The sequence below is a fragment of the Colletotrichum jinshuiense genome, chromosome 2 (assembly GCF_051148585.1).
Source record: "Colletotrichum jinshuiense chromosome 2, complete sequence".
Taxonomy (NCBI): Eukaryota; Fungi; Ascomycota; class Sordariomycetes; order Glomerellales; family Glomerellaceae; genus Colletotrichum; species Colletotrichum jinshuiense.
Genome location: NC_139309.1, coordinates 1,975,422 through 2,000,043, shown reverse-complemented (window position 1 = coordinate 2,000,043; position 24,622 = coordinate 1,975,422). Strand labels below are relative to the sequence as shown.

Sequence of the window (24,622 nt, the reverse complement as noted above, 5' to 3'; positions counted from 1 at the left end):
GCGCTATTCGACATACTGGAACCCTCTTTCCCATACCCTCTACCGAGCTATTCTTGATGTGTAGAAAGCTTGGTCGCTTGAAAGTCGGCGCATTAGATCCGAGGTTTGGTTTTTTTGGTTTTACGGCACAGATACTCAACATATGGGTATAACAAGAGTAGCGGATGGCTTCATTATCTACCACTATTCTCAGAAACTAAACGGAGCAACTGCAGATTAGTGAGATGTCAAAGATGATACCGAGCGTGCCTTTCCTAGGACGAGTTTGATTGAGGGGAAATCTGTACAAAACTGGAGGACCCATCTGAGATGTCCTAAGGGTTCGATATCTCAATTTATTGACGAGCTATATAATTGTAGTTCAAAAAGAGATGAGAGGTCGCTTACATCCAATTCATTCCAGTCATAAAATCATCATTTCTAAGCCAACAGGCTACGAGGTAGCTCCAGCGGGCTCACCCTCAACAGTCAAGCTCGAAGCCTCCTCGTCGTCACTGGGCTTGACAAGCTTGATGGACACCTCGGAGTCCTGTGCGTACACACGCAGACCGAGAACGCAGACGGCGTTCCACGGCGTGCCCGTCAGCTCCTCGCCGTCCGAGACGGTAGACTCGGTATCGGAGTCCGAATCAGGCTCTTCCTCTTCCGCTTCGTCTACGACTGGCGCCTCTGCGGGAGCTTCCACGTCTTCGGCAACGACCTCTTTGGCAGGCTCATCAGCTGGCTTAGCCTCCTCGGTAGGGGGAACGGCTTCCTTCTTCTCTTCCTCCTTCTTCTCCTCAGCCTTCTTCTCTTCATCCTTCTTAGGCTCTGGCACAGGTCCATCGCCAGGTTTGGACCCAGTCAAGCCGGCTGGTTTAGCCACATCGGTGGAAGACTTCTGGCTGCTACCGGTAGACTCCTTGTCGGAGTCCTTGACCTCGGTCCAGTCGCTATCCTTCTCCTTGACATCGGTCTTCTTTGCTTCCGTGTTGCTCGCAACCTTGGTATCCTCAGTCTTCTTGCTGTCCTCGGTCTTCTTGCCATCATTCGCAATTTCAGAGACAACCTTGGCAGTGTCCTCGAGCGCCTTGGCCGCAACAACAAGAGCTTTCTTCTCCTTTCTCTTCTTCTTGGCCTTTTTGCTCTCCTTCTTCTTCTTGGCTTCGGCCTTCTTCTTCTCAACCAGCTCGTCTTCGTCCCGCACGCCGCCTTTGGCGTGCGCGATGTCGTACTGCAGGCCGACCTGTCGCAGCTTCTGCGGGTTCCGCTCCGCGTACTCCTTGACGACGTCCTCGACGGCCTTTGCAGCGTCACCGGCGTGGTGGCGCGCCGCCGTGACCTTGGGGAGGACCTCGTAGACGCCCGGCTCGAGCTCGACTTCGCAGCTCACGGAGCGGTTTTCCCACTTGTGCACGGGGCGGACGCGGCATATCTGCTCCGGCTCAGGGGCGTCGCTGGTCTTCTCGCCGTCCTTGGACTCGCCGCTCGCAGCGGCTGGGACGGCCTTCTGCAGGACAAAGTGCAGCTCGAAATAATACTGGCCCTCGAACCCGTGGAAGTACCGGTCGTCGAGCTGCGTCAGGACGATGACGACCATGCCCGACTTCTTGACCTCGACAACGAACTTGGTCTGGAGGTACCCCGTGACCCAAGAGATATTGGCCGATGTCCACTGCTGCACGACGGTCCACTTCTCGTCGAACAGACGGGTGCGGTGGATGTACATAAAGGTCGAAAGCATGTCCTCGTATGTCATCCAGAACACGCCGTCGTCGCCAAAGGTGTGGTTGAGGCGCTTGAGCCAGTATGGAGTCCACTCCTTGGAGCCGTCGGACCATGGGCCGTTCCACTCGCCGACGCCGCCGTCGGATCGTTCGCCCCAGGGGTTTCTGGTGGATTATACGTTAGAAGTGACTTTAGAAGCTGCTTTTCAGGGGGCTGGCTTACCGGACCAGTACTAAACGGATCTTCTTTCCGTCTTCGTCGACTTCTTCTCGCGATTGAAGGATGGAGTATGCATGCCCCAACGCAAGACCGCTCTTCTGCCAGTCCCAGCCGGTGCCCATAGCGGCCAGCGCGAAAACAAACTCGCCGTCCGAGTTGACGAGCTCCTTCCAGAGCCTGTCCTTCCTCAGCACCCGGTTCGTGGCAATAGTCGAGGTGACGCCGCCGGTCATGTCCTCGACGGCTTCACCGGGCCACCCGCCCGAGATGGCTTCGTAGTCGCCGTGGGCCTTGGCATACGCCTTCTCCAGCAAGGGCAGCCAGGTCTCGTTCTGATCTTCGCAGCGGGCAAAGTACAGGGCGTCGGAGCCAGTCTGGTTGCGCTTGCGGTGCAGGCGGGCCTTCTTGCCGCTGGCATCGTAGACGTCGCCGTAGTAGTCAAAGTCGGAATCCCGAAGATAGAGGTTGTCGTCAACAACGGTCGAGATCCACTCGCCGTCGCGCTGGAAGACGAAGCCATACACGCCGCACTCCTCGTCTCGCGCAACGCAGACCTTGTGCATGAGGTCCTTGCGGTGAGCGATCGTCGCCACGGCGGCGAGCCACCAGCAGTCGCCGTTGGCGCCCTGCTTTATGTCCGAGGAAGAGTACCCGTTGAGGGTGAATTGGGGCGACTCGAAGATCCAGTCGACGCGATGGATGGAGCCCGGGTTGTACCATTCGCTCCCGCGGACGCCCTGGCGCTTTGCGACTTTGCCTGAGCCGGAGCCGGAGCCGGATCCCGCACCAGCGTTGGCGAAAGGACTCCAGCCGCCGTCGCCTCCGAGGAAGCGGCTCACGGCGGCCGGGTCAATGGGGATAGTGGAGTTGGGGCCCAAGACCTGGGCGGCGGTCAGGGTGTCGAGACTGTTCTTGACATCCCAGCTGCTGACACTGGGCCCCTCGTCGGCCGCTCCGCCGCCGCCGCCGCCGAAGTCCCCGTCGCGGACGAGGCCGTTCAGGCAGTTATTTTCCGGGTCACGCTCGATGTCGAAGTCGGCGTCGGTAAATTTCTCATTCGTCCTATCGCACTCGCGGACGATGCGCTTGACCCTCTCCCGGCACTCGCGGGCGGCGGCTTCGTAGGACTCCTGGGCGTTGCGAGTGGACGAGGCGCCCCTTGCCTGGAAGGCGGGGAGGAGGGAGGCGTAGAGGACCCGGGGAAAGACAGAAGTGACCTTTCCGGGGTGCTTGGAGTGGAACTTGCTCCAAAAGTCGGAGAGTATCTCCTGAGGAGCCTTCTTTAGGTTTTTGCCGGGTGTACCAACAGCCGGCACTGGTGGTACGGGGTCACCGTAGGTCGCCATACTGAGCGGGCTAATATGCGATGGCCTAGTAGAGCCGAATATGGTCAACTTGTGAGTGAGCTTGGTTGAAGACGACTTCACAACCAAGTAGTGGCTGACTGGGTCGACATTGCATTCACACGAGCTTTCAAAGGGCCCATACCTGGTCTTAAATAGTTGCGTCACGAGCCAAGCAGCAACATCTCAGTCAGGCAGCTCCCCAAGCTGCAGCTTCTTTAGCTCGAAGCTGACCCCAATGAGGTAGCTAGGGCTGACATTTTTCTTCTGCGAGAGCTCCCGTGTACCACCACACGGAACAGGTGGTTGGGTGCCAGGACTGGCGTGGCTGGCTTTGAGTTATCTGGGCGACACAGTTGCCTCGCAAGGCGACGAATGAGGGGAGTAGCCAGCCTGGGCGCTGGATACACGGCACCGCGCGGCTTGCTTGAGGAGAGACGGTAGCTGCTAGGGTTATTCTCCAGGATCCTATTTCTGGATCCAGCGCTGTGTGAGCATTGCAGATTGGAAGCTCGTACCGCCATTCCTGCTGCCGGGGTTCGGGGTCCAGTCCGGTCGCGAGTGGTATCATGGCGGCATGGGATTAGCGCCGTGAGGCTGGTAATGGCAAGACATGCAGCGGCCACGGCCGACCCAGGTGTTGGGCCAAACATATCGGAGAATACAGTGGCCTTGGTGTGTCTCATAGTTTGATGCGGGAGGGGGCACCGCGCGATGTATTGGCGAATCTCACGTAATACCTGAAGCCAGACCTGCAGGCGATGCAGATAGCCGTCCCCAAGCGTTTACGACTGGCCTGTTTTGGGACTGTGGGGGAGGACTAACAAGGGTCACGGAGCCGTCTGGGGGATACAGCTGAGGGTTTGTGATGCACGTTGAATAAGGCCGAATTGGCTGCCTGGACATGCCCATGCCCGCTGATCTGTCGGATGATTCTCTGTCTGGTGCCAGCCATTGGCCTGAGTACTCAGTCTTGCAAATGCGCACGTAGGTCGGGCTATCAGTCTTGTTTGAAGACGGCCTCTTGCCGGAGTAGCACGCTGCAGTACCATAGCTTTTCGCATCATCAGCAGGTAGGACTGATGATGTGTCCGTGTTTCTCGTTCAGGGATGTGTTATTCGCTCACGACTAGTTGATTGGCGCTTTACTCCACGGCGTTTCCATGTCTTCCCCAGCAAAGCCTAACATCAGTTCCTGATTGACAAGTCTTCTCAAGGTTACATCATTATATGCACCGATGAAGTTTGATATTAACAGGATACAATTGGTTGTGGACAATGACCGGAGCTTATGATTTTGCGCAGCCCGGAACCGACCCGACACGGCAGCGTCCAGGCCGGTTTCGTCAAAATGTAAGATGAAAAGAGGTCATGTTGTCATCCTGCGAAGAAGCTGTGGATCGATAGCCAGGCAGATTAACTGGCTGTTTGGCGGCGAAAAAAATGTAGTCAAATTTTCTAGATGATATTCCAAGCCATAGATTATTTTATTCGTGGCATAAAAGCATCATGCCTCCTCTCTGCACAGGATCTATCCAAGTGCCAATGGTAGAGGAATTGGACAAAGAGCCATGCCATTCTGCTACAGTTTGTCTGAATGACGGTTCATAGCGCACGCTAATGCTGGACCAGATCGCAGTTCTGTGAAATCAAATGATTTGAAACCGTCTTTCCAGATTAAAGTGGTTAAGTCAGCCGGCCACAAGCCCAAAGACAATATTAAACATGCACATTTGTACTTTGCGGCGTCCTCTTGTCAGAAGACGGCCAGCAAACACATGCAATTTGGCAGACATTGCCATGTGCGGGGACGGTGCTCAGAGACAGTGCGCACTAGACACAATTACCGTGCATTAGCTGCAGCTTCCCTAGTGTTTGTTATCGACTTTATCGGACCCTCGGCTGAAGGTCACGTCACTGGTTGCCGAATGTCTTACCTTTGTATTGGACCCCAACTGTCTGTGAACCTCCACACTCTCCGAGCTTCGCCCTCGGCGCCACCTGCAATTTCACAAGAAAACAACCTCGTCTGCCACAACCTCCGGCCTGCTCAAAGGAACCACCCCTTGTTCCCATCGTCGCTACTACAGCCATGGTCTCCCTGTGCAACTTGTGATCCTCCTCATCGCCCCCAAGTAGCCGACCCCCAGCGTGCCCACCATGTCGCAACAGCCAGTCTTCCCTCCCAGAGACGAGCCTGCCATGATGCATCTCGTCCACAACCTGGTTGAGGATGCCGCACGCTCTGTTGAGGAAGTAGCAATCCCTCTGACACGTGAGTGGATAGAACCAAAAGCGACAACCTCCGAGTCCAGGAAGCTAACTTCCCACGCCAGCACGAACCCCCACCCAGTGGCCTGTCGAAGAACTAGCGGCGAGAGAAGCATCGCGGTACTCCATTAGCCTCAACAGAGTCAAGCAACTGCTCGACTTCTCTGCCCTCCAATACACAGAAGAGGCCGACGACAATCTACTCTGCCCTATCTGCAAGCTTCCAGTCCTCGCTCCGATCGTCACTCCCTGCGACCATACCTTCTGCCTTGAATGCCTCAAGCGCCATTTCCACACATCCGACACGTGCCCCATCGACCGTGCAAGATTTCGTGCCAGGGACTGCAAGACGTCGAGACTCTTGACCAACATCCTCGATGGTCTGGTCGTTGAATGCCCCAATACCGAGCGAGGATGCGAGGAAAAGATCAAGCGCGAGGAAGTCGTCAAGCACGTAATCGGCTGTCGGTACACGCTGCAGGACTGCCCCGAGAAAACATGCGAGAAGAGGGTGGAGAAGTGGATGGCAGTCTCGGGAAAGTGCTGGCACTTTCAGCAGAAATGCGAATACTGCGAAGAGACGATGGAGGCTGCGTCGATGGCGGACCACATCGCCAAAAAGTGCCTCAAAAACATCACATCCTGCACAGACTGCAGTGAGACGATCAAGGTTTCCGAGATAAGGCAGCACTATGAAAACAGCTGTCCGGAAGCGTCGGTGCTTTGCAAGTACGCCGACTACGGCTGTACTCGCGAGGCTCTTCGCAAGTCACTCAAGTCTCACGAAGACGAGTGCATCTACAAGGTGGTTGCCATTGTTGGCGAGAAGGTCAAGGCACAGGAGAAGCAAATCGTAAAGCTCACCAAGCAAACGGAAAACCAGGAGCGTCAGATTCGGGAGATGAAGGACGAGCGACGAGACTGTATATCCTGGGACGATGTCTTCAACTTGAACAACGTCCAAGGCGGACCGAGATTTAAGCCAACTGAAGCCGTCATGACCATATATGAAGACATGGAGCGCCGTATGGAGGAGCTCAAGAAGGAGTTCACAGATCTCGAGGGCCGCCAGACGGTCATGGTGCTCAACCAGGTCATGCCGATCAAGGACCAGATCACCGAGATCAGGAGCAACCTGGGGATCCTGAAAATGCACATGGCCTGGCTCATGAATAAGAGCCGAGAGGAAGTCGAGCGCAGCCGGATGGCCAACCGCAGTGTCAGCAGTACCAGTCGGACTCGCGGTAGCTCCGACAGCGATGGCGAGGCTTCAACTACATCGCGGCGTCTCAGCGATGGATCAAACGGCATTCCTCGCCTATAACGATCCAGTCCCTTAGGTTCGAACATTTACGAATCCGCTACCGGGCGATTTTGCACATATGTCCACTCGGTAATGATTTATTTAACATGTTTCTCAGGCTCACATATTTGCTTCATGACCTTGGTGTTGCCTGAGGGACGTAGGCTGGAGACAAAAGCATAATAGGAGGGCATTTCATTGCCTATTATCCTTCGATACTCTGGTCTGCATGTATGAGTAATACCTGGTGAAATTTCTGGCGTTTGGGATACGGGGACACCGGAAGGGAATTGAACGAAACGGAATGGCACGGAAATACCCTCGAGGGAGTCTGCCACATGGCAGGACGGACGCCCATTAAAACAAAATTGGTTCTTTCGCACAACAATCGACATGAAGAGGCACTCCCGCACTATTTCCCCATAACTACCAAGATCTATGGCAATGAAAAGTCCTTCAGCTTGAGGAAGAAACCACCACGTGTGCGATTTAGCAGACTTAGCCCATGATGTTTCTTGCGTCTTGTTCGATCCTTTGTTGCCAAGGGTTTGGGCCAACAGAAAGCTCGGCCCCAGGAGAAGCTGCCATGGATGCACTGAGTTTGACGGAAAACTTAGTTGTGACGCATCCACTCTTTGGTTCGCGGGGTTCAATGGCCCCTCTAGTGACGTAGGTTCATTTATATGGTTCGTCTGAGGATGCTGCGGCGATGCTCTAGTGAAATAATTAAATGTTTTGAGTAGGGGTCTCTTCGCGGCAGGTCTCCCAATGTAATAAGCAGCAAGAAGTATTATAAAATAACAGCCCTCATTTCTTCAACCCATTCGAAAGGATCTGCAGTGCACTAATAAAAGAGAATTGGAAACATGGCAGCGGAGAGGAAGAACTATAAAGCGTAAAGTACATAATGGTACGAGATATTGCTTTGTTGATGCCTTCTGCGAGCAGAATCTCTTGGAACATGGAAATGTGAGGTGGCTAGGGACCATCAGCTGCTTAATAATCGAATCGCACCTCACTTCTCCCACGGTACACTGCAGCGGACTTTGGGGCGTGGAATTGCAGTGGGCAGCCCGCTAACCGGAGAAGCCCCACGCAAGATGTCGGACTTAACAGGGGGCGTGGCTTCAAGTTCCGCCCACGCCCCACATTCACCGCCCGCCGTCACTGCTCCCCACTACCTTACCTTACCTTACACTGACCTGCGAGGCCCTGAACGTCAAACGTCAACCCGTCCAACCCACTACGCACTTTGGACCCTCGTCTTTCAGCCTTGTACTAGGTAGGTAGGCTGCCGCTCAACTTGCCTCACCCATCCCCTCGTCGCGCATCCGTCGACCTTTACGACAAGCCCACGATGGATCCCAACCAGGACAACCAGGCGCCCGACGCGCCTGACAGCAACAAGATGAACGAGGTAAGAGCTTCTTGATCTGTTGTCGTCGTCCTCCTTCTTTGTTGCACTCTAGCCGAGCTTCCGCACTCCATATCCCGTCGCCGATATCCTGCTTGTGGTTCGAACCTGCTGTCGGTCTCCTCGTCACTTATCTTGGTACTCATGCCGGCAACGGCAACCGAGAGGAGAGCTCGACGGGAGAGGGCAAACTGGCTAGAACGGCAAGCATGTAGTCGATGATAGTCCACGATGACAATGGCATGTCGACAGCAGTGGACCACGACCTTCGGATACTGCGAGATCCTCCAATCGCCCGTGTGCCTCAGAAGTAGCCATACTAACTGCTGCCTGCTACCCAGATCCGACTTCGACGACTCGCCAAACTTGGCTCGTCGACCAGATCCCCAAAGCCCGAAGAAAGCACTTCGTCGCCAAACCCAGAGACCGATAATTCGAGCCCCGCGACACCGAACGAAGGCAAGGGCAAGACCCCGGCCGAAAGAACACCGTCCTCTACGCCGAAGCCCGCCGCGTCAAACCCTTTTAGTCAGCTTGGCGTCAGATCCGCAAGCGGTGCTACGCCTGCGAATAGCAGCGCTGCCGTCGAGGGCGGCTCCCAGAAGCGAGGCGCCTCTAAGATCGACGACCGCGCGCCCGCACCCGCAAAGAAGCCCACCATGGAGGAGTCGGTGGACGATTTCTCGGATAGAATACTCAGCCAGATATTCCGCATCACTGTTGACCCGAAGCGCGTCACCGACATCCACGGACACAGACTTACATTCTTGCCACAAGCAAGCCAGGAGCTGCTGGAGAACGGATCGCCGTTGAAGCTTTCCGCTGCTATCCTCGACAGTGCCCTGCTCGAGGCCGTCACGGCCATACCCGCCGACAAATCTCTCCTCGGCTACCTTCTGCCCAGCTTCAAGCGCATCATCCGGTCGAATATATTGAAGGAAACGAGCGAGAAGAGAGAAATCCTGGAGGAGGCTAAAAGATTGTGTGTTAGCAACTGCTTATTTGCCCTCACGATACCTGATCTCTTTGGGTAAGTTACAGTATTCAATGCACCCAGGAAAACGCACTCTGACATGCATTCTTTTTTTAGACGCTCGCGCCCTGAGAGCCTGGTATCATGCCTCCTACGGGGACACGATCAGGAGGACAGTGTCTGCTTGGACTTTCTCCGTGAGGCAGTTAAGCGGTTTCCCGAGGACGAGCAGTTCCCCGTCGTTTTTGCCGATGCTATGTTTGCGATCAGCACAAAGCTGTCTGAACTGACCATGGAAGACGACTACAAGCCATACCTCAATGTAAGTCTCCCACGCCAGTCCGCCTCTCAAGTCTTAAGGCTCCTACCGCCCTCTCAACGTTGCTTTTACGGCGTTTTCTGTTTATAAGGCAGAGCTAAGACGAAACCACAGGCTTTAATGACTTATACCAAATTCCCTGTTTTGCTGAGCGCCTTGGCGCAGCACCCCAATTTCATGTCTACACAAAAGTCTGGCGTCTTCGTCGAAAAGAACACCATTCTGGGTCCCTTCTTCCGGATATCGCCCCTGCAGTCTGAAGTTACTCTCACATACTTTCCAAACCCTCGCGGTTTGGACAGAAGTAGAGCCGCACCGTCCCAGGATGCCCTGCGGTCCATTCTGCGAGTTCATCAGGACGAACTTTTTACGATCGCCAACGCCTTCATTCGGGCGGATACCGACACGCGGAGCCGTGTGCTCGACTGGTTCGCCTCGGCAATCAACGGTAACCACAAGCGTAGGGCTCTTCAGGTTGATCCCAAGGAGGTGTCCTCGGACGGCTTCATGATGAATCTGACTGTCATCCTGGACCGTTTTTGCGCACCCTTCATGGACACGACCTTCTCAAAGGTCGACAGGATTGAGGTGGACTACTTTCGGCGTAACCCTCGCGTGGACATCAAGGAGGAGACAAAACTCAATGCCGACCAGTCTGCATCAGATGCCTTTTATGCCAAGAAGGCCGATGGCTCTTCGAACTTCATTTCCGAGATCTTTTTCCTGACCCTTGCCGCTCACCACTACGGTAGCGAGGCGACAAACTCGAAGCTCAAGAGCCTGGAGCGGGACATTAAGTGGTATGAGAAACACCTAGCAGCTATGGAAGCCGAACGACCCAAGCTTGCGAATGTGAGTACACCAGACCCCATATCTCCTTGTCGCGTCTTGGACGAGACTATTCGTTTGTTCTTCGGTTATCTTACGTTGTAATATTTGCTGACGGCTCCGAGTAGCAACCCACTCAGCTTGCCCTGTTTGAGGTGACTCTGAAACGGCACACCGGTGTCCTGGAGAAGGCTATTGCAATGAAATACGCCATCGAGGGAGTGTTCCTGGACGAAAAGATGCAGGAACTGTCCCTTCGCTTCATGCGATACGTTGCTGTCTGGATGCTTCGTCTGGCTAGCCAGTCCAACTACACGCCCGACAAAGACCTTCAGCTTCCCCTCCCGGCCCAGTCGCCTGAAGCGTTTGCCTGTCTTCCGGAATACGCGCTCCAAGACGTAGTGGACAACTTCAAGTTTGTGTATCGGTAAGTTTAGGCGTTGCATATTTCAGACGTCCAAAGCATCATCTGACATGTCCCAGGTACCTCCCTCAGATCATGCCGTCGGCCGTTGGAAGCGAGATGATTGCGCTGTGCATTGCCTTCTTGCGCTCGTCCGAGTACATTAAGAACCCCTACCTCAAGTCTTCCTTGGTCACGCTCTTATTCTCGGGCACGTGGCCATTCATGCATTTCAAAAAGGGAGTCTTGGGCGACCAGCTCTACGGATCAAAGTTCGCCAATGAAAACCTTTTGCACGCGCTCATGAAGTTCTATATCGAGGCTGAATCGACTGGTGCACACACCCAGTTCTACGACAAGTTCAACATCCGCTATGAGATCTTTCAAGTCATCAAGTGCGTATGGGGCAACGACATCTACAAGCAGCAATTGACAAGAGAGAGCAAGTAAGTGAACCATTTCTCCAACCGCCCCTTTTTCTCATCATTGCTCCATCTCCATCATCCACTGCTTTGGTACTCTCGTCTTTCATCCATGCATTTCGTTATCCCACCTCCCCCTACACACTGCTTTCTTTTGTCTTCTACCCTTTATCGTTTGATTTTTCTTTTCGACCTCATGATTTCCCTTTCGACCTAACGACTACGCCTGTAATTCATAAATTCTCCTCCATCGTATACTGCTCGAAACGCACATCGGGAGCGTCAGAGTGAATAGTCAACTGACATTTACTAGGGTCAACCGGCAGTTCTTTGTGCAGTTTGTCAACTTGCTGCTCAACGACGCCACCTACGTGCTTGACGAGGCCCTGACCAAATTCCCGAAAATCCACACTCTCCAGCAGGAGCTGGAATTCGGAAACAACCTTTCGGCGCAGGACCGAGAGAAGAAGCAGGAGGAGCTGCAGGCCCTGGAGGGCCAGGCAGGATCGTACATGCAGCTCGCCAATGAGACGCTGGCCATGATGAAGCTCTTCACGTCGGCGCTTGGTACGGCCTTTACCATGCCCGAGATTGTGCAGCGTCTGGCGAGCATGCTTAACTACAACCTCGAGACGCTGGCCGGCCCCAAGATGGGCCAGCTCAAGGTGAACAACCCACAAAAGTACCACTTCCAACCACGAGTCTTGCTCTCGGACTTTGTGGATATCTACCTCAACCTGGGCTCGTCCCAGGCGTTCATCGACGCAGTTGCCTCGGATGGACGCTCATATAAGCCGGAGATTTTCGACAAGGCCAGCTATATTCTGTCGAAGCGAAGTATGAAGGAGGCCATCGAGCTTGAGCAGTTCGACACGCTGAAGGCCAAGTTCAAGGTGTCCAAGAAGATCACGGACCAGGCGGAGCTCGATCTCGGTGACATCCCGGCGGAATTCGAGGACCCGATCATGGGAGACCTGATGAAGGACCCGGTGATCCTGCCGTCAAAGCACATTGTCGACCGGTCGACCATTGTGCAGCACCTGTTGTCGGACCCCAAGGATCCGTTCACGCGGCAGCCGATGACGGTGGACGACGCGATCCCGCACACGGAGCTGAGGGAGAAGATTCAAAAGTGGAAGGACGAGAAGATCGCGGCGGCCAAGGCCAGGGCGCAGAGCGAGGCGATGGACACGACGGAGGGCTGATTGACGACTGGGTAAGGGGTATCACGACTTGGACTTGAGAGGCTTCACGGGCGACTAGGCATTCGCATCTTGTGTTAGGATTAGACATTCAGGAGTCCCTCGAGACTTGGGACCAGGCAATACCAGGCAGATGATGACCCTGGAATAGACCAAGATTACATTGAACGCGACGGCCAGTCGAAAGAAAGCGGGACATGCGAGAGACAATGCAGTGATGAACGAACGGGTCGAGGCGAGATGGCTCCTATTTGTGACAGGCAGGACGTTTGGGTTTGTGGCATCGTTGCAGGACCATTCGCCCAAGCAGTCGGACAGAAAGCTTAGGCCCAAAGCAACGGGATTACTTCGCTGGACATTGCGCCGAAAAACATGAGATGATGGCCTCGCAGAGAAGGACGTAAGCCCGGGCAAGCCGGGATTAGATACTCTACAAAGGGGCCAAAAGTGAGGCTCGTGGACTTTTGTTGCTGCGAGGACTAGCACGCGGCTGGAAGAATCGACGCCCTGTAGGCTGGGCGAGACGGGCCGAGACAGCAGGACGCGGTTTTGTAAGGGGGCACTTACAGCTAAAGGTGGCAGTTGCCCGGGGTGGCGGGACGAGGGTGATGATGATGTGTTTTGCTTGCTGACCGGGTCGGATGGTCGTTGACCGAGGAGGAGGCAAGGTGTAGTTGGTGGTGGTGGTGGTGGTGGTGGTGGTGGTGCTGATGCTGGTGGTCCCGTTGGGCTGTGCGAGGGTGGTTTACGGTGGAAGGTGGGTGGCGCCAAAGGGGTGTAATTACTCTGACCGGGGGGGAAGACAAATAAATGAAGAAAATGAGAGTAGTCGAACCACAAGTCGGCGGCCTTTCTGGAGCTAAGCCACAGGGCCTGGGAGGGCCGGGAAGTGCGCAAGCAAGCGAGCCACGTTGGAAATAGTGAGGCGGCGGGCGACTTGATGCGTGGGGGGGCGTTTCGAAGCATGGTTTTCTTCATTTGGCTATTGCCTGGGGACGAAAAAGGATTGTTCGGTTCGAGGTTGGGAGGGCGGGAAAGTTCTCGGTGAAGAAAATCGGCATGCCATTTTCCTTTCCTCTTCGGAAATTTGGCATGGGGGGGATGGGGGGTGCGATGGGTGCTGAGGTGATTCTGGGGACCAGACGCGTGGATTAACAGGCGGTCATGATGTCATTGGGGGAGCATGGCGGGCGAGGCTACATTAAGTTGAGGGAAATAGTTGCCCTGGACGGCATGGGAATAATACCACGTCGTCACCTCGTGTAGGGCGCTTCCCACACTTGGCCCCCCCTTCTCTCCCCTCCTCCCCTTTTGTTTGATATGATTTGGGTCCATTGGGCTGAGTATGTGGATGAGTGTGCGCGCGTATGCGTGTGTGTGTGTGTGTAAGTTTGGGCTGTGCGTTTGGTACTAGGCATCGATATCCGAGTCGATCATCCCAGAGGCACCTCCCCCCGCTCACCCCGCTCCCCAATCGCGTCGCTTATTCATTGAGACGCCCAGTAAGTGGTTCTTTTTCGCCTTGGATCAGTCAGACGTTTGATGCGGCAGCGCAAAGGTGAAGGAGGGAGGGGTTGATGCGCTCATGGACCTGGCCCACGCCCAGGTCCAGGTCCAGGTCCGTCCAAGGGCCCAGGGCCAGGGCCGCTGTAGCGGAAGACCGGCACGGCCGGTGATTGGACGGCTCTCGCCGCGTCCCAGGTGCGGCCGGCCCAAACTGTGGGTGGGGTGGTTGCTGTTGTGGGCCACCCGAACTGTCACCCGTGCCAAGCTTTGGACGTAGCGTGTCTTGGGGCTTTGCTGGCGTTGGCTTGGGACCCGGGGAAAAAACAGCTGTCGTGACCCAGGCACCTCGTCGAGGGCAAGGTGGGATTCGTTTGGTTGGTTGGTTTTGGGGGGAGGGGAGGGGGGGCAAGTGAAATCTCAAGTCGTACGCATACTAGGTGAAGCACTCTATGCAATGCAAGGCACCCACCTCGAGACAAGAGGAATTGTGGACGACCGACCTTGTTGAATTGGCCGTGTTCCCGAATGGCAATGGGGGAAGCCCGTTTCCGTGGACAGCGAGAGGCCGCCGCCTCCGGTGCTTGGCGCTGGTACTGCTGTTGCTGTTCCTGCTGCTCTCGCCAGACATGTTTGGCATGTTGGTCCGCAAAACACGCGCTTTTCTCGTCTTTCTGGGACAGACCAGATATAGGACAAGGCAAAAGTCATCTCGTTTCCGTTGAGCCATTCTTCTCTGATTTGCGGATATTTCCATCCCGCCTCCTTTTTTCTGTTCCCTTCCTCGCTTTCTCTGGATCCCCTGGGTTCGCTGGCTCGACTCCGTTCCCGTCATCCTCGATTGATTCTTCTCGAATGGGACGTGGCCCCGGAGCTGCACCACACGAACCCGCCGTGTCTTCCCTCTCCCCATTCCCATGTCGACTGTTCTCGGTCAGGGAAGAGCCTCGACTAGGCAGGCAGGCAACTTGGCTCGACGGGACGTACCGCACCTCCTTTACTTTTTAATTTCAAATTTATTTTTTAAATGTACCAGGGGACTGGATGCTGTACCTGCCGGCACCTCTGAACGGCTCCATGTTAATGATGTAGCTGTCGCTGTTAAAGTACGTACTCGCTACACCGCACCTTCTCTTGCACCCCTCCCGCCTTCCGGCTTCAGGTCGCTCGGTCCCGTCACCCCACTTGCGTCGGCCATTTGGGCACTTTTCTTGTCTTGACCCAGAGCTCTCTCCCCGTGTCCCCCTTTCCCGCGCAATTGGATGCCAATGCATGGTGCAGGGCCGGAGGTACCTTGTGTAGCTGTCATGTTTCCTCCACCTTTTGCCTTGCCCTGCCGTGCACACCCCGTGCTGCCCTCCCGGTTGCACTGCAGTGCCACACGTCTCCCACGTCGTCTTGCCTTGCTGGCTCCGCTGATACCGCTGGTTGCTTATGCTTCCTCTCTCCTCTCTCCTTTCCCTCACTCACTCCCACTCGCACCGCTAGAACCCCCCCGTCCCGTCTGCTTCTTCAAACCTCGCCTCAACTCGCCCCAGCTCAGCTCCTGCCAGCCCTCCCTCCCTCAGCTTCCTCTGCTCATATAAACACCGTCCCTCATCCGCTCGACCTCGTCCTTCCGAAGCTCTCCCTCTCACACGCTTCTGTTCACTCCCCTCTATTCGACACAAATCCTGTGCCTTACCACCCCCATCGCCATCTATCAAAATGGTCCACCTCGCCACTGTGTCGACGCCGCCAGACTCGGGCTCCGGCTCCGATGACAACGCCGCCCTGGAGAAGGTCCAGCAGCGCCTCAAGAACGTCCAGCTCCAGCTCGCCGACCACGACGACTGCTACACCACCAGCGTCTACGGCTCCCGCTTCGCCAACCAGGACCTGCCCAAGAGCGAGATGCCCGAGGACGAGATGCCCAAGGAGGTTGCCTACCGCATGATCAAGGACGACCTCAGCCTCGACGGCAACCCCATGCTCAAGTAAGCCCTGGCACCGTGTATACATCTGCTTTAAATATCTCGCCGCAAACCCGGCCGTGCTTGTGAATCTGCTTCTGACGTTTGGTGTGTCTTGCCGCTGTTCAGCCTCGCCTCCTTCGTGACAACCTACATGGTGAGTATCATACGTCCCCCCTCCCCTCCTTCATGCACCCCGCAATGCCAACCCGCGCTAACCCCCACCCCAGGAAGAGGAAGCCGAGAAGCTCATGGTAAGTCTCACAACAACTCATGACTGAGTCTCTATTATTATCGGAAATGAGTCGTTCCTGACTTGCTTGCACCCCCTCAGACCGAGAGCTTCAGCAAAAACTTCATCGACTATGAGGAGTACCCGCAGTCCGCCGACATCCAGAACCGTTGCGTCAGCATGATCGGCAAGCTTTTCCACGCGCCCGTCGGCGCGGGCGAGGGGCTCGGCGCCGTCGGCACCTCGTGCGTCGGCAGCTCCGAGGCCATCATGCTCGCCGTCCTCGCCATGAAGAAGCGCTGGAAGAACAAGCGCCAGGCCGAGGGTAAGCCCGTCGACCGCCCCAACATCGTCATGTCCAGCGCCGTCCAGGTCTGCTGGGAGAAGGCCACCCGCTACTTCGAGATCGAGGAGAAGCTCGTCTACTGCTCCGCCGACCGCTACGTCATCGACCCCGTCGAGACGGTCAACCTCGTCGACGAGAACACCATCGGCATCTGCGCCATCCTGGGCACCACTTACACGGGCGAGTACGAGGACGTCAAGGCCGTCAACGACCTGCTCCTGGAGAAGAACCTCGACGTCCCCATCCACGTCGACGCCGCGAGCGGAGGCTTCGTCGCCCCCTTCGTCGTCCCCGACCTCGAGTGGGATTTCCGCCTGAAGAACGTCGTCTCCATCAACGTCTCGGGCCACAAGGTACCGTATCCCCCATCCTCTTTCCTTCCCTATTGAAGAGATGACTGCAACGTCAACGTTGAAGAAAAGAAATACTCACAAACCCCGCAGTACGGCCTCGTCTACCCCGGCGTCGGCTGGGTCGTCTGGCGCTCGGCCGAGTTCCTCCCCCAGGAGCTCGTCTTCAACATCAACTACCTCGGCGCCGACCAGGCCTCCTTCACCCTCAACTTCTCAAAGGGCGCCTCGCAGGTCATCGGCCAGTACTACCAGCTCATCCGCCTTGGCAAGAAGGGCTACCGCGCCATCATGTCCAACCTGACGCGCACGGCCGACTACCTCTCCGAGTCGCTCGAGGTCCTCGGCTTCGTCATCATGTCCCAGCGCTCCGGCGAGGGCCTCCCGCTAGTCGCCTTCCGCCTCCCCGGCGGCAAGGAGGCCGAGGAGCGCAACTACGACGAGTTCGCCCTCGCCCACCAGCTCCGCGTCCGCGGCTGGGTCGTGCCCGCTTACACCATGGCCCCCAAGACGGACGACCTCAAGATGCTCCGCGTCGTCGTCCGCGAGGACTTTAGCAAGTCGCGCTGCGACGCCCTCATCACCGACATCAAGCTGTGCATGGGCCTGCTCGAGCAGATGGACCAGGAGAGCATCCGCCGGCAGCAGGACTTCATCCACAAGCACCACCTCACCAGCACAAAGGCCTCCCACAACCACCCAAAGTTCAGAGTTTGTCCCCAACCCCCCAGGCGCCTGCCGCGCGCCCCCCCGGGAGAGATTTCGCTAACCACCCGCGCCCCGAGCAGAAGGAAAAACATTCCCTACAGGGTAAGACTGGCAAAACGCATGCCATCTGCTAAGCAGTTCACGGCCTGCTGCCACAAGGGCGGTAACCTGCAGTACGAAATAAATGACTGACACGACGCACACGACGGTGGGGTGGCGGCGGCGGCGGCGGCGGCGGCAAATGGCGCCGGGGGTTCAGGACTCTGGCTCGGTTGGTAAAGAGGGGCAGAGAGGGTTGGGTGGGATGGGTAAACACGTCGGTGGATTCTTTCGGGGGGTTTTTTTTTTTCATGTCCTTCTCAAAGTGTATTATGCTACAGCACCCAAAGTTATTGCGACGCGGTCTTGGGCCCAGCTCGAGGAAGACGAGAGAAGGGTGGGTTCGGCTGGTAGAAACCGTATACATCCGATTTGCTTTATAGTTCCCTTCTTACCAAGAGACATGAGAGACAGACTGATCTAGTATTATTGTGGGCAGTCCGCAAACCCCCTTTCCCAGGCATCCAGTGCAATTGCGAACCGCGAACCCCCAGCGACAAAGAGCCACGGCAACCTCGCGGAACCGATCCCTCACGGCAGCTCAAACCTCAACTTCATCCGGCTCTCCTGCACCCTCTTCTCCAGCCCCCCGCCGTCGTCGGCGTAGTGCGCCAGGTTCGTCGCGAGGTCCGCCCACGTGTTGCACTCGTCGTCCTGCCTGGCGTTGTACGCGTCCACGGCCTGGTTGAAGGACACGGTCACCAGCCACTCGAGCTCCTCGGGCGGGAACGGGTGCTGGCCCTGCGGCGCGGGGGCGTCAAAACCACGTCTCTTTGGGGGGGCAATGTTGGGGAAAAGGGGCACGTAGAATAGCACTAGAATGAAAATAAAAGTGAGAGGAGGACGACGCACCTTGTGGGAATCCCTCGCCACTTGGACCGCCTGCCTCATCAACCTCTGCCCCAGCGCGGCATCGAGCGGCAGGACGGCGTGGAACATGCATCGGATGTACTTTGCCAGCTTGTCGCCCTTCATCTTCTCGAGCTCCTAGATCTCGTTGACGATGACCCCCAGCGTGGAATAGAGCTCTGTCGCCAGGGGCCGAAACCAACGTCAGCACAAACGTATCCAAGTCGGGTTCCTAATGACGGCGGGTGAAGACCCTCTCACCTTGGCCGGATAACTTCCCTCTTAACGCGATATCCCCCATGGCCTTGAGCGCATTCACGTCCCCGCACGTCTTGGCCGTGCGGATGATGTACCCCAGCGCCTCGTGCTTCTTCAACGCCATCGCCGCTTCAAAGTCAAACACCAACAGCGTCGCGAGCTTGGCCGTCAGGTCGCTTGCCAGCCGCTCGTCGAGGCCGGCGAGCCTTGCCTGGAGCGCGTTGTCGTAGGCCTCGACGTGTCTCCGCATGACGAGGTAATGCTGCAGCTGCTGCTCCACGTCGTCCTCCGCGCGGGCGAGGGAGACCAGGGCGGCCGCCACGACGAAGTTGCAAAACATGGTCCTCAAGGCCAGGTCGCTCGCTGACTCGGCGGGGAGGTCGGCCGGGTAGTGCTTTGCGATAGAAAGGCAGCTGTTGTAGAGTCGGACCAGGTGCTTGAGGTCCCAGCTGTCTGAGTGTTTGAGGCCGAGGTTGTATGCGTTCTGGCAGAACCAGTCGAGCTCCTTGACCGTGAAGAAGCGGTCGCCGTCCTTGTCTTTGGGGTCCCGCTGGATTGCTTTGGCGGCTGCGTGTTCTTGTTAGTCACAGTCGGTGAGAACATGCTGAACTCAGCCCACCTCCTTCGAATAACACGATTATCTCCTCTACGACGGAAGTTTGTTCCGTCACTCCCTTCTCGCTTTCCATGACAGATACAGCAAGCCGGATGTTACATCGGAGAAGCGCCGGTAGATGCACAGGAGACTCCTCGCTGAACTCGAACCTCTCAACCAGCTGTTTCATGGCACGCATCGCGCACAACCTATCCCCAGCATGCTGCGCTTCGAGGATGCAGGCATACAGGAAGTTGTGGTCTTGACCTGCTGCGATGGCGATCCGTTCCAGACACTCTGCCGCAAGCTCGCGGTCTGCTGAACGGAGCGCGACCCTGTACATCAGATACCTCGTCATCGGCTCGTCCTGTGCTGCCGCCGCCAAGTTGTGAAAGGCTTGCCGTGCCCTTTCCGTGTCGTTTCTTCCCAGGGCGCAGAGGATCAGCTTCCTGAAAACTGTCAGCGCGGTTGTGTCGGGGTCGGGGGGGGTATACACACCTGCCCAGCCTGGACATGTTCGCAGGCCCGCCATTTTGGAAAAGGGGCTGCAGGGCTAGCTGACACCACCCGTCTGCGAGTTCAAAGTGCCCTTGGTTATAGCTGACCTCAATCTTCTTCCACATGAGCTAGCCGGCCGTTAGTCAGAGTCGGGGTTTACGTCCCAGACAACTCACAGTCAAGGCCCCTACCGCCGCAGTCGCCCCGAAAGGCTTGCCTAGGTTGTCCTGCAGGTCGGCAAGAACGGCTGCCAGGTCCTCAATGGCTTTCATGCTCTCCCTCTGATTCGTCTCCATCCATATCCTCAAGAGCACCAGCCTCTCGATCCACTCGTCGCGCCCTGACGAGACGATGGCGCCCTGGAGCATCCCATCAACGACGCCCGTCGCCAGCGTCGGGCTCTTGTCGTGCAGCTTCCGCGCGTGGTGCACGAGGAGCCTGAAATGCGCCTCGGAGAAGTTGAAGGCCCGCACCATCCGCCGCAGGATCTCGGCGTAGGCGTCGACGTCGAACACCTCGGCCGGTGCCTTCTGGAGGAGCTCGAGGCGGAGGAGCAGCACGACGGGCTTGTCGCCGATCTCCGACTCGACGTAGTTGACCAAGTCCCGCGCCTTTTGGGAAGACTCCCGCGTGTCCATGCCCAGAAGCGCGTGGACCAGGGCCTGGCAGATGGCCAGCCGCAGCTCGATGGCCTCGCGAGAGAGGAGCTCCAGGTCCTGGGCGTTGATGCCGTCGTACGCTCGCTCGAGCCACCGCACCGCCAGGGGGAAGTCGCTTTTCTTGGCGAGGTCCTTTCCGATCTCGAACAGCACCCCTGCAATCTTCTCGGCCGAGCTCGGGTCCAACGAGCCGTGCTGGAAGTGCCCTTTGCCGTAGATGAACTCCGCGACCTCAAGCTGGCCCTCTTTCCACGCCTGCGCGGTCAGCAGCCATCAGACGTGTCGCGGGAAGACACATACCAGAGCCGTCCGCAGTGTGTAGAACTCGGCGTCCAGGCGCTTGCATTCGGCCAAGTCGTCGGGGCCCAGCATCGTCTTCTGCAGCTCGCCCAAAGCGGTGCTATAATTCGATCCCGTCTGAAACACAAGGTGAGCAAGCTTTGTGCTGCCGTCATCTGCGCCGCAGTCAGCCCGCCTGGCCATCGGAAAGAGGATACCCGTCGAGCGGCCCACCGAGACACATCTTCCCAGCCTTGAGCATCAGCTTCATCAGATGCGCCACGTCCGGCAAGTGCATCTTGGCACCCGGGCCGCCGCCCCTCGCGATGCCAATCATGAAGAAGGCATAGGCTCTGCTCCGAAGCAGGAGCTTCTTCCTCGTCGAAGGCGCCCCCGGAGCATCGTCGCGGCGCAGCCTGGTGCACAGGTTCCACAGCTCCGTCCCCCTTTTGTCCAGCTCGGACCTCTGGGACCTGCCCCTCGACGTTGCGGGAAACTCGATGATCGTCCGGAGGTGCTGCTTCAGCTCGGAGAGCAGCGAGTCGATCGAGGGAGGGTCGTTGGCAGAGGGAAGGCGCCTGAGGAGGCTCTGCGCGAAGGCTATATGTCATCGTGTCGTCAGCCAGAGGATGCTCACAGTAACCAGTGCGGCGGAACGGACTGGTGAAGGAGGATATCCTCTCAACCCGGTCGTTCTTGATCGAGCTCTGAGGAGGTAGGGCAGGCATTATGCGAAGAGGGGCCAATTATGCCGTGATTAGGAAGGCGCAAGGTTGATCAGGGGTTGTTGCAGAGGACGTGCTGATTGCGGCGACGAGGCAGACATGAATGGGCGTGAGCAATGAAGATGGAGCACGCAGGACAAGTTCGGAAGAGAGAGAGAGAGGGCCAGTTAGAAGACGAATATATAAAATTTGCAACTGGCAATTGCCAAACTGTCCACGGCGGGAGGCTAGCATCTGCTCCTTCCTCACGAGCACCGGCAGCCGGATGTGGGGCCGATTCGACGACCGACCTCCGGTCCCGAAAAAGCTGACGCGAAGGCCCGGCCGGCCCGCACACGCATCCGCTCCGGTGCTCATCCGCCGGCGCCCCAAATACAATGAATACGTAATCCGTATATACTGGGCCCTCTCATCAGGAGATGCGCGAAGGATGACTTTGATGGTCCACCGCCCCGAAGGCGTCAATTGGTAGAAGATGATGATGCAGCCAGACCGGAAAGAAAGAAAGAAAAAAGAAAACCAAGACCCTGGTATCCATGACGCCTGCCCCCCATTTTTGATTCACCAAATCCCAAGCCTAAGTACCCCGAGAAGAGCCTGAAATGCAATAAAAATCACGGCCGGACAGGATCGTTGGGCAAGAAGTTGCCGATAATTAGTGTGGGGCTGCGCGTCACTGGTCAGCATCGACGGCTCCAAGGACTGACCGACTGCCTGCCTGGGGCCGGGGGGAGGGGGGCACAGCGAAACTCACATCTTGTGGTTATCTCGTTGAATCATGAATGAGAAGCAGCAATGAATCACCGGGTCTGTCGCCTTGTCGTCCGGGTTCTTGAGCGTGCAGGCCGTGAGTAACGTATCGTGGGCGTGGTCGAAGGCGATGGTGCCGAACTCCTCCCAGTAGCGGACGAGCGACTCCTCCGTCAGGATCTCGTGCAGAGAGACCTTGCCCTATCGTCTGGTTAGCTTCCACTGCGGCCCTTGGCGACGAAACGAGCTGTACGTACATCTCGCAGGTTCTCGACTGGGACGTGCAGCAGCTCCGCCATCTCATTGTTGCCCCTGAAAATCTCTCCGGTTCTCCTCCAGCAGCACGCCGGGACCGCCATACTCGCAAACACGCGGTCGTACTCCATGAGCTGCTTCTCGAACCACATCTCGACGTAGAGAAGCTCGATGTCGGTCAGGGCCTGCGCCTTTTCGCGGAACTTGGGTCGGAATCGGTCAATGGTGCGCAGGATCTTCTGCTTCGACGACGCCGCAATGTGGCCATCCAGGTACGTGCCGAGCCGCGCGTAGCCCTTGACGTAGTTGAACGGCTTCAGCAGCCCGGCCTCGTACTTGGCCTTCAGCACGCGATCCATGCGCTCCTCGGGCGTGTCGTTGCCCGACGGGTCGGCCGCCTGGAGGTAGTACTCGCGCGCCTTGTCCTTGTCGGCCTGGACGACGCTGCCGGGCCGCGATAACGCCTTGCCCTGCTCGAGGTTCTGCGGCGGCAGCATCTGCGAGAGCGCGCTGCTGTTGGGCGCGGCCCTGTTGTTGTGGTTCCCGAACGTCGGCAGCATGTCGTTGGCGCCCGCTGTCCTGCTGAAGGCCGGGCTGTTCTGGGACTCGTCCGAGAGGATGCCGCCGTCATCGAGCAGGCTCGTCTGCAGGAAATCGTTCAGCAGGTTGAACTCGTGGGTGACCTCGGGGGCGATCATGTAGTTGGGGTGGTAGTTTTGCATGTCGTGGTAGTGGTTCTGGGCTGTCAACCAGGCGTCGGAGAATCCAGCGACTATTAGACCGGGGCGCATCGCATTAGCCTCCGCTTCTTTGGGGAAGTCGTGTTCCTCCCCTCCCCCTCCCGTGGAGCCACGGTCGTGTGCGACGGGGGCAAGGAACCCCGGGCGTGGCGGTACTAACGAGAGGGGTAAACCACGAGCAGAGGGGGCGGACCTACATTGATTCATGTTGCTGCCGTTGCCCGGCATGCCAGATACCGACCCCGGTGACACGAGGTGCAGCGGATTTCCTTGGCCCAGGACGGCGGCGCCAAAAGCAGACGCCTTCCTGTCGAAGGGAGGCGGAGGGCCCATGGAGCCGGCAGCGGTTTGGTCGATTGAAGCCCGCGCGATCTCGGATTGCGTCGTCTCGGAATCGTCGGCCGTGGAGGTGGCGTGCGTACCCTTGGTCTTCTTGGAGTCGGGGTCGCGGGGCTCGTCGTGGCAGAGGTGGCCAATATTGCGCTTGATGCATCTCGTACACGGTCGTTCCTGGACACGACAGGTCAGCGGGCGTTGCGAACCCAAGAATATTGCGCTCCCGGGAACGCCAAAAAAGGGGCCGGGCGGCGAGGGACCAGGGAAGAGCCGCAAGACACGCGGCTGCCCCGTCTGTCAAGGTGTGAAGAAATGGATCTTACATACGAGATCGCATGTCATATGCTATGTAGCAGGCAAGACACTACCCGTCAGCCATGTTTCTCTCTTTTCGGGGTTTCTCTGCAGCCATTCCAGGAGGAGAAGCTGCGCATGTATGCAGGCAAAGGGTCCGCCGGCTAGCGGAGCATCGCACAGCAGCATAGCAGGCGGACAATAGTGTCAACGCCATGCGCAATTCCAGGGTACCAATGCCAATTGTGTCCGTCGGGTGAGGGTCGTCTGACTTACAGATCGCCGGCAGTAGACGCAAGCTGGGAAAGAAGCAGAACATTAGCAAAAAGGGGAGCTTTTCCCACGGCAGGGACAATCTGCGAGCTGCGAGCTGCCATGACATCCGGCGCGAGGGCGCCGGCAACAGCCCGCAGGGTGCAGCAATGCCGGAACACGGCGCTGGACGTACCGTGATTGACCTTGCGGCGCTTCTTGGGGCTCTTGGCCTGGTGAGCATGGCCGCCGTTGCTCTCCAGCCTCTCGCGCTTCTCCTTGTCATCTGGCGCCTCCGACTTGAGGTCCTTGCCGTTCGTCTCCATGGCTAGCTAGGTAGGTGGGATGGGGGGGTTGCGGCGGTTCGGAATCAGTTCAATGGGTCTCCGGCTCCCATTGGACCTCGAGGTTACGCAGAGGACGAGGGTTCGCAGATCATTTGACGAGGGGAGGGGCTGTTGAGTGGTGTTTTCTTGCCGTCTGCGCAACTTCTGCGGCTTGCGGGTTTTTGCAGGCAATGCGGGAGAGGAGGCGGCGT

The 24,622-nt window shown here is 57.2% G+C and overlaps 6 protein-coding genes across 6 annotated transcripts; 3 read left to right on the top strand and 3 right to left on the bottom strand.

The window, feature by feature from the left end:
- Positions 1-433: 433 nt before the first annotated feature.
- On the bottom strand, positions 434-3,272 carry EsH8_II_000550 (uncharacterized protein; the record flags this gene model as incomplete). The annotated part of the gene is made up of 2 exons (XM_083263848.1): positions 434-1,871; positions 1,930-3,272. 2 exons carry the CDS (start codon positions 3,270-3,272, stop codon positions 434-436), a joined length of 2,781 nt encoding a protein of 926 aa, XP_083121170.1.
- Positions 3,273-5,429: 2,157 nt separating this feature from the next.
- EsH8_II_000549 (uncharacterized protein) lies at positions 5,430-6,864 on the top strand (the record flags this gene model as incomplete). Its single annotated transcript, XM_083263847.1, has 2 exons — positions 5,430-5,544; positions 5,606-6,864. 2 exons carry the CDS (start codon positions 5,430-5,432, stop codon positions 6,862-6,864), a joined length of 1,374 nt encoding a protein of 457 aa, XP_083121169.1.
- Positions 6,865-8,200: 1,336 nt separating this feature from the next.
- EsH8_II_000548 (ubiquitin elongating factor core-domain-containing protein) lies at positions 8,201-12,407 on the top strand (the record flags this gene model as incomplete). Its single annotated transcript, XM_083263846.1, has 7 exons — positions 8,201-8,260; positions 8,599-9,287; positions 9,348-9,552; positions 9,664-10,401; positions 10,506-10,804; positions 10,861-11,226; positions 11,516-12,407. The coding sequence occupies 7 exons, from the start codon at positions 8,201-8,203 to the stop codon at positions 12,405-12,407; spliced, it is 3,249 nt and encodes a 1,082-aa protein (XP_083121168.1).
- Positions 12,408-15,614: 3,207 nt separating this feature from the next.
- Positions 15,615-17,687, top strand: EsH8_II_000547 (glutamate decarboxylase; the record flags this gene model as incomplete). The annotated part of the gene is made up of 6 exons (XM_083263845.1): positions 15,615-15,883; positions 15,989-16,016; positions 16,090-16,113; positions 16,194-16,790; positions 16,881-17,491; positions 17,576-17,687. 6 exons carry the CDS (start codon positions 15,615-15,617, stop codon positions 17,685-17,687), a joined length of 1,641 nt encoding a protein of 546 aa, XP_083121167.1.
- Positions 17,688-18,125: 438 nt separating this feature from the next.
- EsH8_II_000546 (SPO22/ZIP4 family meiosis protein) lies at positions 18,126-21,460 on the bottom strand (the record flags this gene model as incomplete). Its single annotated transcript, XM_083263844.1, has 8 exons — positions 18,126-18,409; positions 18,705-19,268; positions 19,321-19,745; positions 19,795-19,922; positions 19,971-20,708; positions 20,754-20,853; positions 20,951-21,332; positions 21,394-21,460. 8 exons carry the CDS (start codon positions 21,458-21,460, stop codon positions 18,126-18,128), a joined length of 2,688 nt encoding a protein of 895 aa, XP_083121166.1.
- Positions 21,461-22,071: 611 nt separating this feature from the next.
- On the bottom strand, positions 22,072-24,410 carry EsH8_II_000545 (meiosis protein SPO22/ZIP4 like-domain-containing protein; the record flags this gene model as incomplete). The annotated part of the gene is made up of 7 exons (XM_083263843.1): positions 22,072-22,123; positions 22,212-22,408; positions 22,465-23,234; positions 23,400-23,712; positions 23,866-23,883; positions 24,109-24,131; positions 24,281-24,410. The coding sequence occupies 7 exons, from the start codon at positions 24,408-24,410 to the stop codon at positions 22,072-22,074; spliced, it is 1,503 nt and encodes a 500-aa protein (XP_083121165.1).
- Between the last annotated feature and the right edge of the window lie 212 nt (positions 24,411-24,622).